The 16,200-nt window shown below is 46.6% G+C and overlaps 1 protein-coding gene across 5 annotated transcripts in view; it reads right to left on the bottom strand.

Annotated features, from left to right (window-relative positions):
• The window catches only part of NEK4 (NIMA related kinase 4), a 41,147-nt gene extending 27,984 nt beyond the window's left edge, over window positions 1-13,163 (bottom strand). For 2 of the 5 annotated variants that reach the window (XM_054034875.1, XM_054034877.1), the window contains exons 1-5: window positions 12,173-13,162; window positions 9,179-9,445; window positions 7,613-7,810; window positions 2,483-2,590; window positions 1,289-1,443 (exon numbers count right to left, since the gene is read on the bottom strand). In XM_054034875.1, coding sequence (XP_053890850.1) covers window positions 1,289-1,443; window positions 2,483-2,590; window positions 7,613-7,810; window positions 9,179-9,445; window positions 12,173-12,265 — 821 coding nt within the window. In that variant the 5' untranslated portion in view covers window positions 12,266-13,162. Of the gene's footprint in view, window positions 1-1,288; window positions 1,444-2,482; window positions 2,591-7,612; window positions 7,811-9,178; window positions 9,446-12,172 lie in introns of all 5 variants that reach the window. The other 3 variants (XM_054034879.1, XM_054034876.1, XM_054034878.1) reach the window with 3 other exon arrangements.
• Between the last annotated feature and the right edge of the window lie 3,037 nt (window positions 13,164-16,200).

Raw genomic sequence — 16,200 nt, 5'->3', positions numbered from 1 at the left:
TGGGCTCAGGCTTGAGCCCAAGATCTGGGACCCTGTGAGGGGGAGGGTCCCAGAACCCAGGCTCCGGCCTGAGCCCAAAGTCTACACCAAAATTCTACAGTCCCGCGCAGCCCAATGAGCTCGAGTCAGCTGACATGGGCCAGCTGCAGGTGTCGAATTGCTGTGTAGATATACCCTAATTCTACTCTGTGCATTGGTGGAAAGGTAGTGCTCATGCAGCTATCTTCCTTTCATCCCACGATCCAAGTGTTTCACAGCTGCAAGAGACTTCAACCTTATTAGTGCTGAGAGTCTCCAGATTACTCCCAAAACCAGGTCTTCTCCATTACTCCAGCCAAGCTACCTTAGATTTTTAACTTTATCAAATTGAGGATTACAATGGGATTCTCCGGTTGTCAATAATAAAAGAACAACCTCTAATTTTCAAATAAGATTGTTAATCAGGGAACAATCTATGTGGCACATCACTTTAAAATTCTCTATGTCCAGAATACTTTGCCCTTTATAGCAGTTACCTTTCGAGGATCTAATTGTTGTAAGGATTAATTAATATTTTAAAACTTTTCTGTTAAGTAGGTCAATATTACCACGACCATTTTACAGATGGAGAATACAGACAGACAGGTTAACCAGCTTGCCTAAGGATCATCAGTTCCAGAACTATGAAGAAAACCTGGGGTGTCCCAATCACGTACTCTAATGAGTAATCTACTCTCCCATCTTTCACAAGTTATAATATACTAAAATCAACAGTGGACATGAACCAAACAACATGGCAATTCCCCCCCCAAATAATGGATACATTAAGAATAAGGTGTTAATATTTCTTTTTATAGAAAAACTAGATTCATTGCAGTTAAGTGCTAAGTGCTCCTAATTAGGGCAGCCAAATACAACTTCTAACATTTATTCAGGTAAGACTTTTCTGTCTGGCTGGTTTCAAACACTCACCAAAGTGAATGAACAATAGGAGGATTGACTTTCTGAAGGTAATATGCAATCCCAAACTTAAATCCACTTTCCTTCTACATAGGCCTAATGTGACTAATTTCCATCTTCTCTCTTAGTTGTCTCTGGTTATAGTTCTCAAATAATTCCTTCCCTCAACAATCTCAAAAGATCCTTTCTGCCCCATCCCCTGCAGTTACACACAGCAAAACTAACTTCAACATCCAGCTCCGAAATCTGGAACAAATTGTAAAACAGTGATTACAACATTATGCTCAACAATCTGTTACCCAAACCAATACATTTATTTTATTAATAGTTCTATATAAAATTATCTTACGCTTTTGTGGCTTCCAAAAACAGAGAGATTTGGCGCTTGATATACGGTTGCCTTAGTATGCTTTTCACATTGGGTCTTTCTTCAGGCTTTTTGCTAAGCATAGTTCTTATTAGTTCTGCCAGTTGTGGACTGTAATCCTTTGGCATTGGTGGCAGCTGTAATTGTATTGAAAGGATACATCGTATTATGAGAATGAATGGATTGCTAATGTTCATAATAGGAAGCTGATTGTTTTGATGATGACATCAATGTACAGCAAACAAAAACCATTTACACATTTGCCTACAGGAATTGCTGCATTATTTGAGCATTAGGGCTCGGATTCAGCTAGGTACTTAAACACATCCCTAACTTTAAGTGCAGTAGTCCCACTGACATCAATAGGCCAAGTGCTTAAGTATCTTACTGAACAGAGGTTTGTGTAAAGTTTAATGAAAGAACTCTATACAATTTTTTTCTTAATGATCAGCTAACCAAAAAATATTGCCAATATACACAAAAGATTGCATATAAGAAAATTAATTCCCTGGTAAGCTGGATTCAGAATTTTTAAAGCAAGGTATTGAAAACTGGTCAGTTGTACTTTCTAAGATTTGCAAATGAAAATTTAGTCACAGAGAATCTTCAGTTTATTTAAAACATTTTTATTACAGCTGAAGATCAGGATTTAAATGTGTTTTTATAACATGCCAAACCAAATAAGGAACTAACATTGAGCTAAAGTAATCCAGCTGTATATGTCAAACAAGAAAATACCCTGAGAAGATTCTTTGCATAATGTTAAAAGTGGGAACTTTATAGTCGAAAGTGCCGAAGTGACTTATTTCCTCCAATCTACTAGCTGCACAAGGTGAATATAAGAAAATTCTAGTGATACCTTAAAAAGAAACTACTTTCTGGATCTGCCATTACATCAGTAGGTACCCACATCTCACACCAAACATTAGAATGGACAGGATGATGCAGTGTTCCCATCACACGTGGGGAAAAAATTATACTAACCCAACAAATTGGAGTTGAAATTCTTACTTTTGATTGAAAACAGTTATCTCAAGTTCCAGACACAAGATGGGACTACAGGTCTGAATATACAGATTTTGCATGATTGAGTAACCACATCAGAAGGGTCTTCATACTGTAGCATATTTCCAAAATGTTTTCACTGAACTAAAACAACTTTAGATCAGTTTTTACCTTTCCTTCAATAATTCGATAAACTAAAGAGTTCATGTCTTTAGCGTTGAAGGCATGTTTCAGTGTGGCCATTTCATAAACACAACAGCCCAGAGCCCAAACATCAGACTGTGAAAAGAAAACCAGAAAAATCAGCATAAGCACTTCAGATGCAATACTGAAAATTTTCTTTTAAAAAAGTAGATAATATGCTCCTGAACAGCCCATTAGGAACAGACTGTTATGCTGAGTTGGCAGCCACTATAGTTAAGATCACAACCAAATTCCACTATAAACTTTTGGTTGTGGCCTCAGGTAACAAAACTGGTTTATACTGAGTATGGCCACATTGACTCTGAAGGGTAAGGAGAATTTTTCTGCAAAGTGTGAAGAAAGTTGGTCTGTTACTGAGTTACAGATCATTAAAAAAAAAATCCTGATTTCAAATACTGGCTTGTCTCTAACATTTCTTTGAGTTCCTTTAGCTCCCAAGAGTTCTGAAACTAATTCTTTCTTCAGACTTCCCATATACAGTAACTCCTCACTTAACATTGTAGTTATGTTCCTGAAAAATGTGACTTTAAGCGAAACGATGTTAAGCGAATCCAATTTCCCCATAAAAATTAATGTAAATGAGGGGGTTAGGTTCCAGGAATTTTTTTTTCAATCAGACAAAAGACTATATTAAACAAACAATTTAATACTGGTACACAGTGATGATAATTGTGAAGCTTGGTTGAGGTGGAGGAATCAGAGGGTGGGATATTTCCCTTCCTGCTAAATGATGAACTAGCAACTGGCTGAGCCCTCAAGGGTTAACACTCTCACTCTACAAGGCAGCAGAAAGGAGGGAGATATGCACATTTCCCCTTTAAGTACACTGCCTTGTTAATTAGATCAGCAAGCTCCCTTCTTCCTGAGCCCTGGTGTCCTCCCCAGCTCTATGGAAGATGGGGTAAGGGGGGGGTGCAGGACCAGGGGGGAGGGGGACACCCTAACATTAGCCCCCCTCTTCCTTCCCTCTCCCCCCCCCAGCAAGCAGGAGTCTCGAGGAGCAGCTCCAAGGCAGAGGGCAGGAGCAGCACATTGCAGTGGGGGGAGGGACAGTTGCAATTGCTAGCCTGCTGGGCAGCTGCTAAACAGGGAACTTAGGGGAGAGGGGAGCTGATAGGGGGCTGCCGGTCCACCCTGGTTCCAAGCCCCCACCAGCTAGCTGCAATGGGCTGCTCTTCCTGCAAGCAGTAGACAAAGCAGGCGGCTGCCAAACGACATTAGAAGGGAGCATTACACAACTTTAAACGAACATGTTCCCTAATTGATCAGCAACATAAGGTTAACTGGGACGACTTTAAGTTAGGGTTACCATACGTCCGTTTTTTCCCGGACATGTCCGGCTTTTTGGTAATCAAACCCCCATCCAGGGGGAATTGCCAAAAAGCCGAACATGTCCGGGAAAAATACCAGCCGGGCACTTCCCCTCCCAGGCTCCAGCTGCTCTGCTCCGGCGGCGCAGGGTCCGGAGGCATGGGGGCTGCCCAAAGCCAAAGCGCTTGGACAGCTCGGCTCTTAAACAGAGCTGAAGAGTCAGGGGAGGAGCAGAGCAGCCGGAGCCCGGGAGGGGAAGTGCCCAGCCGGGGGCGCAGGGTCCGGAGGCATGGGGGCAGTCCGAAGCCAGAGTGCTACCGGCTTCACGGTTTGCCGGGCAGCCTCCAGACCCTGCGCCCCCGGCTGGGCGCTTCCCCTTCTGGGCTCCAGCTGCACTGGGGAAGCGCTGGACGGGGGCGCAGGATCTGGGGGCTGCCCAGCAAACCATGAAGCCGGTAGCGCTGGGGCAGCCCTTTTCGCGTGACTGGGAGGGAGGAGGGGGAGTTAGGGCTGGGACTTTGGGGAAGGGGTGGGGAATAGGCGGAGTTGGGGTGGGGAAAGGGCGGAGTTGGGGTGGGGAAAGGGGCGGGGCCAGAGCCCCGTGGAGTGTCCTCTTTTTTTATTTTTTAAATATGGTAACCCTACTTTAAGTGAGGAGTTACTGTAGTTACATCTCACTGAAATCTCAGCCATAAACTATTTGTGAATAATATAGATTGCAATTAAGCAAAGTTATGTCCATAATGTTTAAGTCCCAATCCTGTACTGTGAACTCCACATGCAGATTATTGCACCCATATAGAATTCCAGACTTTCAATGGAGTTCCAAGCAGTGTAGCCGCACACCAACATGAATCATGAGCTTCATAATGCACGTGCATACACATGAGGGAGAGAAAATATTTTACTCACTGGTGGCCAGCTGCAGCTTGGAGAAAACTAGAAGTCTTTCTATATTTAATTATAGTAACAGAAGTTTTTCCTTAGTTCACGTTTTTGGTACATGTGGCCTACAGCTGCGATTTAATTAACGGAGGGGCATACTTCTGTTTTTTTTTAAATATGCAATGTAATATTTCAGGGCCATCCCTAGCCATTTGGGTGTTCTACTCAGCCCCCCAAGCCTTCCCCCCCCCCCCCCCCAGGGTCTGGGAGGCAGGAGCTGTGGGGGGCCACTTTTGGGGGCCTCACAGGCCCAGAGTGGCCTGGGGAATTAGTGGGGGGCTGGGAGCAGCCCGCTCCGCTTCCCTTGCCCCGTCCGCAGCCGTGTCGCTCGGGGGAGGAGGCTTGTTAGGATATAGATATTCAGGCCTGTCTGTAAAGGCCTATACTTTAAGAATTTAGGTGTATTCTTATCACTTACCTAGTTATAGAGGTATAAAAGAAAGAATCAAAATCACTGTCTGTGTAAGGGCCTTCTCTTACTGTGACAGTCTGAGGCCTGGTTCTTAGGCTAAGGCCTTCGGCTAAGCAGCAGAGGCCAGCCATAAACTGGGAAGTGAACGGTCACATCCTCACATTCCACACTAGTCACATTGAAATAAGGTGCTATTGGGCTGTTAGGAATACAATCCTGTCCTGATATTCCTATCACCTCCAGAGAAAGGGAAGAGCCTAGAAGATGCAAAAGGAAACTTAGTTTGATAGCATCCTGTCTGGCAAGAACTCACTTATCAATAGCTGGGATGTGAAATCCTCATTTCTGTATTGTTCTATCACTGTAGTCTCCACTTCCCTATTGCTTGTCTGTATAATCTCTGTCTGGTTCTGTGATTGTTTCTGTCTGCTGTATAATTAATTTTGTTGGGTGTAAACCAATTAAGGTGGTGGAATATAATTGGTTAAATAACCATGTTACAGTATGTTAGGATTGGTTAGTTAAATTTCAGTAAAATGATTGGTTAAGGTATAGCTAAGCAAAACTCAAATTTTACTATATAGTCTGTAGTCAATCAGGAAGTAAGGGGGGAATGGGAACAGGGAATGGGGGTGGGGGAATTGGAATCATGTTTCGCTAAGTGGGGGGGAATTGGAACAGGGACACAGGCAAGGTTCTGTGGTGTCAGAGCTGGGAAGGGGGACACTGAGGAAGGAAACTGGAATCATGCTTGCTGGAAGTTCACCCCAATAAACATTGAATTGTTTGCACCTTTGGACTTCGGGTATTGTTGCTCTCTGTTCATGTGAGAAGGACCAGGGAAGTGAGAGGGTGAAGGAATAAGCCTCCTAACAAGGCTTGGGGGAAGGGATCCCGCACTCACCGGCAGTGGTGGGAAGCGGAGCAGTCCGGCCCCAGCCCACCCTACTCCGCCAGCTCCCAGCTGCAGCGCTCCACTTCCCAACCCGAGCAACATGACTGGGTCTGGGGCAAGGAAAGTGGAGTGGGTTGGGACCGCGTCTCTCCGCTTCCCGCTGCCGGTGAGTACCGGGGGCTATCCTTTCCCCGCACTCACCAGCGGCGGGAAGCGGAGCGCCACGGCTGGGAGCTGGCGGAGTACAGCAGGCTGGGGCCAGGTTGCTCTGCTTCCTGCCACTGCCGGTGAGTGCAGGGTCGCTGGGGAAGAGGCAGAGCGGAGGGAGTTGTCCGTGACCCCACGCCCCACTGGGGATGGCCCTGCCCCTTGCAGGGGGGGCCAGCCGAGAGATAGGGCTGGTCGCCGGGGCTGGTGCTGCCACGTATGCAGCACACAGCTGCTTAGGGCACCATGAAATTTGGGGCAATTTGGTGCCCCAAATTTCATGGTGCCCTACGCAGCTGCATATGCCTAAGGACAGCCCTGCAATATTTCACATGTACATTTATTTAAAAGACTGTATAAGCCATAGGCGCCGACTTCTTCTGGTGTCGGTGGGTGCTCAACTCCTCTTTGCCCCCGGCCCCGCCCCCATTCCAACCCTTTCCCCAAAGTCCCTGCCCCAACTCTGCCCCTATTCAACTCCTTCCCCAAATCTCCACCCCTGCCCTGCCTCTTCCCCTGAGCACACCACGTTCTGCTCCTCTCTCTCCCTCCCAGAGCTTGCTACAGCTGTTTGGCAGTGGCAAACACTGGGAGGGAGGGAGGTGGAAGGAAGAAGCGGAGACATGACGCGCTGGGAGGAGGCAGAGGAGAGGTGAGGCGGGGAGGCTGGGAGCTTGGCTGCCGATGGATGCAGAGCACCCACTAATTTTTCCCCATGGGTGCTCCGGGGCTGGAGCACCCACAGAGTCGGCACCTATGTTATAAGCTAGGAGTATATTTGAATATTGAGCTACCTTCCCTTACATGTTCATCTCCATACTTGTAAATGCTTATTAGGTTTTTTTGGTTTGTTTTCTTATTACATACATAATAGCAATTTTAAAGATAAAGCCTTTCACAATTATCTTAGGCTTCATATGTCAGTGTCCTAACATACATTTAAACAAAGATTTTTCTTTGCACTGGAATTCTAACTTACACTGATACAGTCGATTGACAAAACCTGGTCCTAACAAATTAACACAAGTTGACAATTCACATACACTAAAGAAAACTAAATTCCTTTAAGATGGCTTTTTGTGATTAATTTCTTCCCCCGTGGGTAATAGTAAAAAAAGGCAGCAAAAGTTAATCAGCAGTCCCCAAAAAGTGCTTTTTACACAGGCATTACTTTCATAACACAAGATAGTACTGCTCTATGATTAACAGGTGAGCCAACAAAATAACTCGCATTATCTTCTAGATAATTTATAAACTTCTCAGAGTTTAAGGCTCCCTTAAGTCAACTAACACAATTGGGGCCAATATTTGCATCAATATACTTTACCTTGTAGTTGTAAGGTTTGTTGGAGAACAGTTCAGGACTCATATAATAAGGTGTGCCAATGAGAGTACTGGCCATATCATACTGATTTTCTAACACTCTGGCTATTCCCAGATCTCCCACTTTGATTATATTTGTCCTGGTCAGGAAAACATTTTGAGTTTTGAGATCTCTGTGTAGAATGTGTTTTTCATGTAAATACTGAAAAACAAAGTATTTCAAGCAAGTTAAACAGTTAATTCCTTCTTTTCCTCTGACCAGAGTCAAAAAGGAAAAAGTACAAATGCAACAAGAGTCACTATACAAGAGATGAATTACAGTTAATATCATACTAATCTGTTCATGTTAACATATGTATATACACAACTTGGTTATTTCTTTAGTTTAATGTGCCTATATAGAAGCAAAACGTGCAAAATTAAGGCTGAAGCTCAGTCCTTAACTCACTCTCCATTGTGTTTTATTGCAATTGATTTCAGACCCAATCCTGCAGTCCTAGTAAGGAATTTTGTCTGAATTAAGGACTGTATGAAGTCAGTGGGAATTTTGCCTGAGTAAGAATTGCAGGATTAGGCCTATGATGAACAAGATCAGATGCTATTGGGGACATCTGCATTCCTAGCCACAAACAAACGTAGGAATGGCCATACTGGGTCCATCTAGCCTAATATCCAGTCTTCCAATAGTAGCCAATGCCAGATGCTTCAAAAGGGAATGACAAGAAGAGGGCAACCATCAAGTGTTCCACCTCCTGTCACCCAGCCCCAGCATCTGGCAGTCAGAGGCTTAGAGATATCCAGAGCATGGGACTGCATTCCTGACCATCTTGGCTAATAGCCATTGGTGGACCTATCCTCCATGAACTTATCTAACTCTTTTTTTAATCCAGTTATAGTTTTTGCTTTCACAACATCCCCTGATGACAAGTTCCACTGGCAAGTTAAAAATAGAATTTTCACTCCAACATCCTAGTTTCCTCCATATCGTCTTTAAAAAAATCTTTATTATTGTAATGATTTTTTTGTGATTTGATTCCCTTTACATTTTTAAAATGTAACAGACTGAAGCAGCTTCCACTAGAACTTATGAGTTAATGGTCTGGAAATTTTCACTTAAAACGTAACTTAATTACAGGAGCAAAATAATAAGGTTTTTTGTGCAAACACTTCTTGGTTAAAATTAGTTTTTAAGACATTATCAATAAGTTTCAGCACAGAGAAAATGTGTATAATTGAGTTGCAAACCCCTGTAAACAGAGGGTTATGAATAACAGAAACAGCCCCTTAATTAGAACAAAACTTGCTTATATCCAGAACTCTATAGTTATGGGCTACAATTACAATTAACTGCCAACCATCATGTCACATTGTCCACAATACTGAAATGATGGAGGTAAAGTATACAACAGCAACTCTTTTTCTACATGGCTACCTTAGGTTGACATTGATAATCTGTAAGCAAAGTTAACACATCAAAACTAGAATTAAGGTTTTTTTTAAATGGAAAGCAAGCAAAAACAGACCTATTTCTTTTAAAACTAAGAAGTTATATGTTACAGTATATTAATACCTGCAATGCCATGGCAATCTGGACAAACCATTCCACCACCTGATTCTCCGGCAAAGGTTTGCCTTTCTGCTCTTTAAGTTTATGATACAGGTCCCCTCCTTCACAGAAGCCCATGACAATATATAACAGGCCATCTTCCCCCTCCCAAGACTCCCTATAGGTGACTATGTTGGGGTGTTTCAGCTGAGACAACAACTGGGCTTCTTGTTCTGCTGCTTTTCTCTCTCGGCTGGATGCATGTTTAAGGTTTAGCTTTTTAATGACATACTGCAGAGGAGGAAAAAAAAAAGATTTATAATGAAAACATCCAAGCTATTATTGAAACACACTGGCAAATTCTAAAAATATTTTAAAAAATTGTTTTATAGAGTTACATTTAACAGTGTCCATTATGTTGTAAGAATGGAACAAATGTCTTCCCCTTACAAATACACAAAACTGAAATTTAAAACTTTACATATATTATAATTTTAAATCTAAATGCCACCATTTGTATTTTCTTCAGGTAGGCATTTACTGGTATTATCCTTGCAATTTGCCTTCTTGACCATCCCTAATGTCTATCCTAGTGCTAATCTGCAATAGTTATTAAGCCATCTGCAAATTAGAGAGATAGTTGTCACGGAGTTTGGGGGAGACAAGGCCCTGCACCCCCGGCTTCCTGCGATTCACCATGACTCTCAGCCAGCCAGTAAAACAGAAGGTTTATTTAGACGATAGGAACACAGTTTAAGACAGGTCTTGCAGGTACAGACCACAGGCCTCCCTCAGTCAGGTCCATCTTCGGGGGCCAGGAGGTCTGTCTGGCCTCCCCTCCATTTTCCCAGCCAGCTCCAAACTGAAACTCTCCAGCCCCTCCTCTCCCTTTGTCTCTTTCCCAGGCCAGGAGGTCACCTGATCTCTTTGTTCTTCAACACCTTTAGTTGGCAACTTTGCAGGGGAGGGGCTCAGGCCATTAGTTGCCAGAAGACAGGGTATCAGCCATTCTCTGTGCAGACAGGATCACACTGGCCCCCTAGGGCTCTGCACCAATCACACACCCCTAGACACTTGAGAAATGCATAGGGCCAACTGAGGCACCCACACAGTATTCAGAGAAAACATTAAGAACATTCCCACTTCGTCACAGTAGTAATTGAAAATTTTGAAGGAGAGTAAAAACTGATCAGATCTTCCCTTTTGCTCTTTCCTATAATACAAGACACACTGAAGAAATTAAAAGGTGCAGTTAAAACAAATAAAAGGTAATAATACTTCTTTTTACATAGAGTGGTGGCCTTTGCACAACACTACATGCTAAATTGTCCAAGAGATCAAAAGTCCGAATCAGCCTGTTACATAAAATTGCCTTTAAAATTTGCTTACTTTCAGAAGCAAACTATGGTACAAACTGGACTGTTTACATTAAAAAGAACTGTGATAAGGGCTCAAGGCTCCTGCTAAAGTCAATGGTTGGCATGATAACGAACTGAAAGATTCTACAAGTGATGGGAAATGTAGTAGAAATAACCACAATGTATTATGATTGGTTAATTTTAATAGAATGAGGATGCTACCCCTTCTTGGAGGAGTCATTAAAGAGGGGCCATAGGGTGTATGGAATGGAAGAAGCAAGCTTTACCCACATGGCTACCACCTCCAGTGTCTCCAGGGACCAACCATGAGACCATTGGGCCTTTGCTGTCCTGATCCTGAAAGACATCCTGACCAGACAAGATCAAAGAAAGGGAACCAGATGACACCACCACCTCCATCAGCTTCAGCTAAATCGTAAACGTAACATGGAACATGAACCTTAGATTCCTCCCTCATGTTGTTTTCCTTCCCCACTTTATTTCTTCCGTTTTCTAAGCTTGCTAAGATACCATTCACAATGCTGTTGTGACTCTGTGACAAGAGGGGCACGCTAAAACAATGCCTTAAACGCAATGACTTAAACTTTGCCAGTGTTGAATGTACCAGATCTTGTAGTAGCTGATATAATCATGTACTGTGCCTATGTTTCTCTAGCAATGAGGCTGCAAGTGAAAGTCAGCACCAGAGACAGAAACTGCATTTTCTATTTTTGTAATTCTTCTCCCCCTTTTGAGTGTTTGTCCTAAAGAATCAGATTAAAATATCTCAAAACCTTCTATTTTAATCCCCAAAGGGCAGTTAATATCATCTTTAATACCATCCAAAAGATTATCAAAGCAGGGTTTTTTTCCCCTCATGAAAGCCTCTATACAGCGAAAAGAAAAGGAAATTGTTAAAATGAAAATCCAATTCTTTAAATTTTGAATTTTTTAACTTGTCTTTTTCTATTTAATAAAACTTTTAAAATGTTATAATGATGGCATTAAAACAACAATTATTTAAAATGATAAACAGTTAAGTACGGTCTGTGGTAACATTTTAACATAGTGAACAAGGGTTTTATCAACATTTTCTCCTTTGTTAGGACCGAGATAACCCTTTAGCAACAAAATTGTAGCCAATTTGTATAATCCAGGAGATCAGCGCTAAACATCATGGCTGGACAATTTTGTGACTGATAACCTTTTTGTAACAGGTTCTGAGATAAGGATAATAAAATCTCCATGCTTTAGAGCATAAATTCTCGCAAGGGTCAGGAAGGAATGCGCCCTTGCAATGCATAGCAGGCTAAATGGAATCAGGTATTGGTCCACACTGGAGGCTGAGCTGGAGCAAGAGGAGAAAGGAGGTCTTGCGGTCAAGGAACTGGACACGAACACAAACCAACCACTCCCCTAAGCACGCAGTGGGGTGGGAGGGGAAAACCAGACTCCCCTGCATCCTCGCACTCCTCCTCACACCGTTCTCGAAAGGCCCGGGGGGAGGGGGTGTTAAAATCGGGAGAGAGACCGACTCCGCTTCCCCAGAACCCCCACTCCCCTCACCAGGCTCCGGGACTGAGACGGGGGTCGGACCCGCCACAGGCCCCGGGTCCGAAGGGGAAGGTCGGAGCCCTCCCGCGGCCAGCTCCCCGGTTACCTGTCTGTTGTCCTGCCGGTGCCGCACCAGGCTCACCTCCCCGTAGCTGCCCTTGCCCACGGCCCGCAGGAAGAAGTAGGCGGCCAGGGGCATCCTCCCAACCTCCGGCGGCCCCTCAGCGCTCGGGGACCGGAGCCGCTAGGGCTCAGCTGCCCGGGCGCCTTGCGAACGTTACTGCTGCTGCCATAGAGATCGACAGGGGCCTCCCTCTACCATAGAAAGCACCACACGTAAACACAAGCCCGCCTTCCTCTCTATGGTACAGCTCCCACGTCACTGCGATGGCCACCTTGGATGTGGGCAACCTCCCTCAGTCACCTAAGCAGCCATTACAGATGTGGGCAGCCTTCCTGGCGGCCATCTTAGAATTTGAAAATTAATGCCCCCAGTATTGGTGCTAGCAGCTAGTCTCTCTAGCGCGGGCCTGCTGATGTAGCCCATGCCACAGGTCTCCTGCCCAAATGAGGGGCTGTTCTGATTGTCTTCTGGCCTGGAGCCAAAACTCTTCACCTGAGTGGCACAAATGAAGAGGAGAGCAGCATGTGCTTCCCTACACACCCTCTCATGGCAGCTGAGTTACCCAGAGACAGCAGGCCCAACATGCATCCCTCCACCCCAAGCCAAGCAGCCTGTGGCCCACCTAGAAGACAGGTCTCAGCATGCAATGCTCCACCTCAAGCTCACAGCAGTGCAGTCCACCTAGGGGACAGGTTCCAGCACGCAGTGGTCCACTTCAAGCTCACAGTTGTTGACGTCACTAGGCCTCACCCTAGGTAACTCGGGAGGGTGGAAGGCCACAAAGTGTCAATGAAGCCTTCCTGCACTAGGCCTAAGTGAACCAAACTCTATCCTTCCATGTTTAAACTCTAATCAACCTCAAAAGCCAGGTGCAATTGGAATATGTAAGCAACCAGTTATCTGTGTGCAACCCCCTGCTCAAGCAGTAATAATGAGGCCTGCATGTTTCTGACTGAAGGGAGAAAGGACAAGATAACGGTTTAAAGAAGTTACTAACAAGCTAGGCTTATATAGGGTTACCATATTCTCTGCCTCCAAATGGAGGACACTCCACGGCCCCCGGCCCCGCCCCCAGCCCCGCCCATACCCCCTCCCCAACCCCGCCCCCTCCCCAAAGTCTCCGCCCCCTCCCCTGCTTCCCGCGAACATTTGATTCGCGGGAAGCCTGAAGCAGGTAAGGTGGGTGTGGGGGGGAGGAGGCGCGGCCCCGGCCGACCACCCCCGGCCCGCCCAGCACTGCCGGCCCCCGGCGGCCCGGCGCACCCCCGGGCTCCCCGCGGGCCCGCGGGCCCGGTTGACCGGCTCCCCGCCGGCCCGGCTCCCCGCGGGCCCGGCTGACCGGCTCCCCGCCGGCCCGGCTGACCGGCTCCCAGCCCGGACCCCGGCCCGGCCCCGCGCCCCCGGCTCCCCGTCCGGCCCCGCGCCCGGCACTGCGCCCCTAGTTCCCAGCCCGGCACCATGCCCCCGGCCCCGCACCGCCGGCCCCGGCCGAGCACCACCCAGCCCTCCCGATTTTCCCGGACATGCCCGGCTTTTGGGGATTTCCCCCCGGACGGGGATTTGAGCCCCCAAAAGCCGGACATGTCCGGGAAAATCCGGACGTATGGTAACCCTAGCTTATAGCGGCCAAGAATGACTTAACTATTACCAGGGATGGGAGGGGTAGAGGGAGGAAGGGGGGAGAAAGGAAGGGCTAGAGGGAAAAGGGGGGGGGGTGAGGCTTAACTGTAAAATGTATAAAAGAAGAAAAACTGTTCCTGTTAGTGTGCTTGATTTGAGACTTGCCAGTCTCCTTGCACCGCTTTGGGATCCCAAATAAACTTTGTTTGCTTCTCCCCCTGGTGTGTTTATTGGCGCGAAGCACACCGGGCAACGAACCCGCTGTTGCTTTGCCTCGGGCACTCTGTGCTGGCAACAGTTTTGGCGCCCAACGTGGAGCTCGAGGCTGAAATTTAGCCTTGCCCGGACCCCTCTCGGAGGTCGACAGATTGCGGCGACGACCGACGCCCAGCGCGCACCGGTGACTTTACCGGGGGCCTCGGCGGAGACGTGGTTTGGTCGACCCCAGAGGGCACAACGGTGCAACGCGCTCGAGTAGTGGAGAAGCAGCTGCGGGCGACGGTGGGGAACCGGTCCCGTGGATAGGGCGACGGTGCAGAACCGGACCCTTGGATAAGGTAGGAACAGTCCAGTGGGGACTTTATCTGTCTTGACCTGGGGACGCCCAGGGTCTACCTGTTATGACCTGGGGACGCCCAGTGTCTCCCTACGGGGCAGGGACAGAGTACTGCAGGCAGGGCAAGGTGTACACCCTTGGAATGCATTCTGGCGAATTGGAAAGTGTTTGGATCGGATCCGTTGATTAAAAGTAAACCGAAAAGGTTCTGTACAGTAGACTGGCCTCAATATCAGCTAGAGGACCAGGAAAGGTGGCCACCGGAAGGATCACTTAATTATAACACGATCCTTCAATTACTTCTGTTTTGTCAGCAAACGGGTAAATGGAATGAACATATGTATGTACAGTTGTTTATGTTGTTAAGAGATAGGTTAGATATTTTGCAAAAGTGTAATTTGACTCCGACAGGTTCGGTAGTAGCTATTGTTAGTCCCCAGAAGCCGCCCCCCCCCACAGCTGTAATGGCAGGTCCGGTGTCCCCTTCGGCTATCACACCCCCACCATATAAAGACAAGGTGTCTCAGGTCCCAGAGATTGCCCCCTCGGTGGAATTTTATCCGTTGATCACTGAGACCGTGGTGTCCAGACATGGCTCAGATAGGAATCAGGCCACTACTATGCAGGTTTACACCCATGTGCCTTTTAACCCGGTGGACCTAGCAGCCTTTAAGGCACAGGCAGGGGAATTCTCTACGAACCCAAGCAAGTTTATCTCGGCCTTTGAAAGGTGCCTGGCTAGCTGTAAGCCTGACTGGGATGATTGTAATGTCCTTATGCGGACCCTGCTGTCTGAGGGGGAGCATAATCAGGTTGTGTCTAAAGAAAAGGAAAAGAGGCAAGCAAAAATGATGGTCACAGCAGTACAGGCCGGTGGCAGGGGAAAATTCCAGGAAGGTGGAAGGGGCCGGGGAATAAGAGGACGTGGGCGCCCTGGCTCACAGGAAAGGCGTCTGGGTCGCAACCAGTGTGCCAGATGCCGAAAGGAGGGACATTGGAAAAATGAGTGCCCCAAAAGAGAAGGTACCCCTATGATGGCAGCGAAGGATCAAGAATAGGAGTGTCAGGGGAGATGGACTATCCTGCCCCCGGAACCCCGAGTAAACATGAAGGTGGGATATTCGGACATAGACTTTTTAATAGACTCTGGAGCTGCACAAACCGCCGTAAACCAACCCCTGTAGCTGCCTGTGTCAGAGTCCCTCACTGTGGTGGGTGCCACAGGGAAAGGAACCAAGTGCCCAGTATATGCCCCAGCGGAATGTGCTTTGAGAAACAGAACTCTATCTCACAGACTGGTTTACCTCCCCGATTGTCCAACACTTCTACTAGGATGGGACCTGCTTTGTTGCTTAGGAGCCACCCTGCATTTCACCCAAGATGAAATAACCCTCACCTTACCCCCAGAGAATGCCTGGATAATGACTCTTGCAACTGAGCCCTCAGCCATGCAAGCCCCAGAGTGGAGCCAGTGGGAAGACAAAAGGAGGGTTAAAAAGCAGCTTTGCTGGACAGTGTTGGCCCAGGGATTTAAAAATTCCCCCACCCTTTTCGGCCAGGCTCTGGCCAGAGACTTGGAGGAGTGGGACAATGAGGACAGGGTCCTCCTCCTGCAATATGTGGATGACTTGTTAATTGCTGCTGTGGGTCTCACCCCTTGCCTTAAAGCCACTGTGAGCCTCCTGAACTTTGTTGGACTCCTCAAAAGTGGGTGTGCTTGTCCTGGTTTGTTGCTCCAAAGCTCTGTATAGAAGTTATTTTACTGGAAGGGTGCATAATGGCAATGTGTATGTGTTCATTGTTGGGAAAAGGTGTATGAGTGAAGAGTGGAAGT

The sequence above is a fragment of the Malaclemys terrapin genome, chromosome 7 (assembly GCF_027887155.1).
Source record: "Malaclemys terrapin pileata isolate rMalTer1 chromosome 7, rMalTer1.hap1, whole genome shotgun sequence".
NCBI classification, from domain to species: domain Eukaryota; kingdom Metazoa; phylum Chordata; order Testudines; family Emydidae; genus Malaclemys; species Malaclemys terrapin.
The sequence above is the reverse complement of the archived record's forward strand: the minus strand, read 5'-3'. Positions and strand labels throughout refer to the sequence as shown.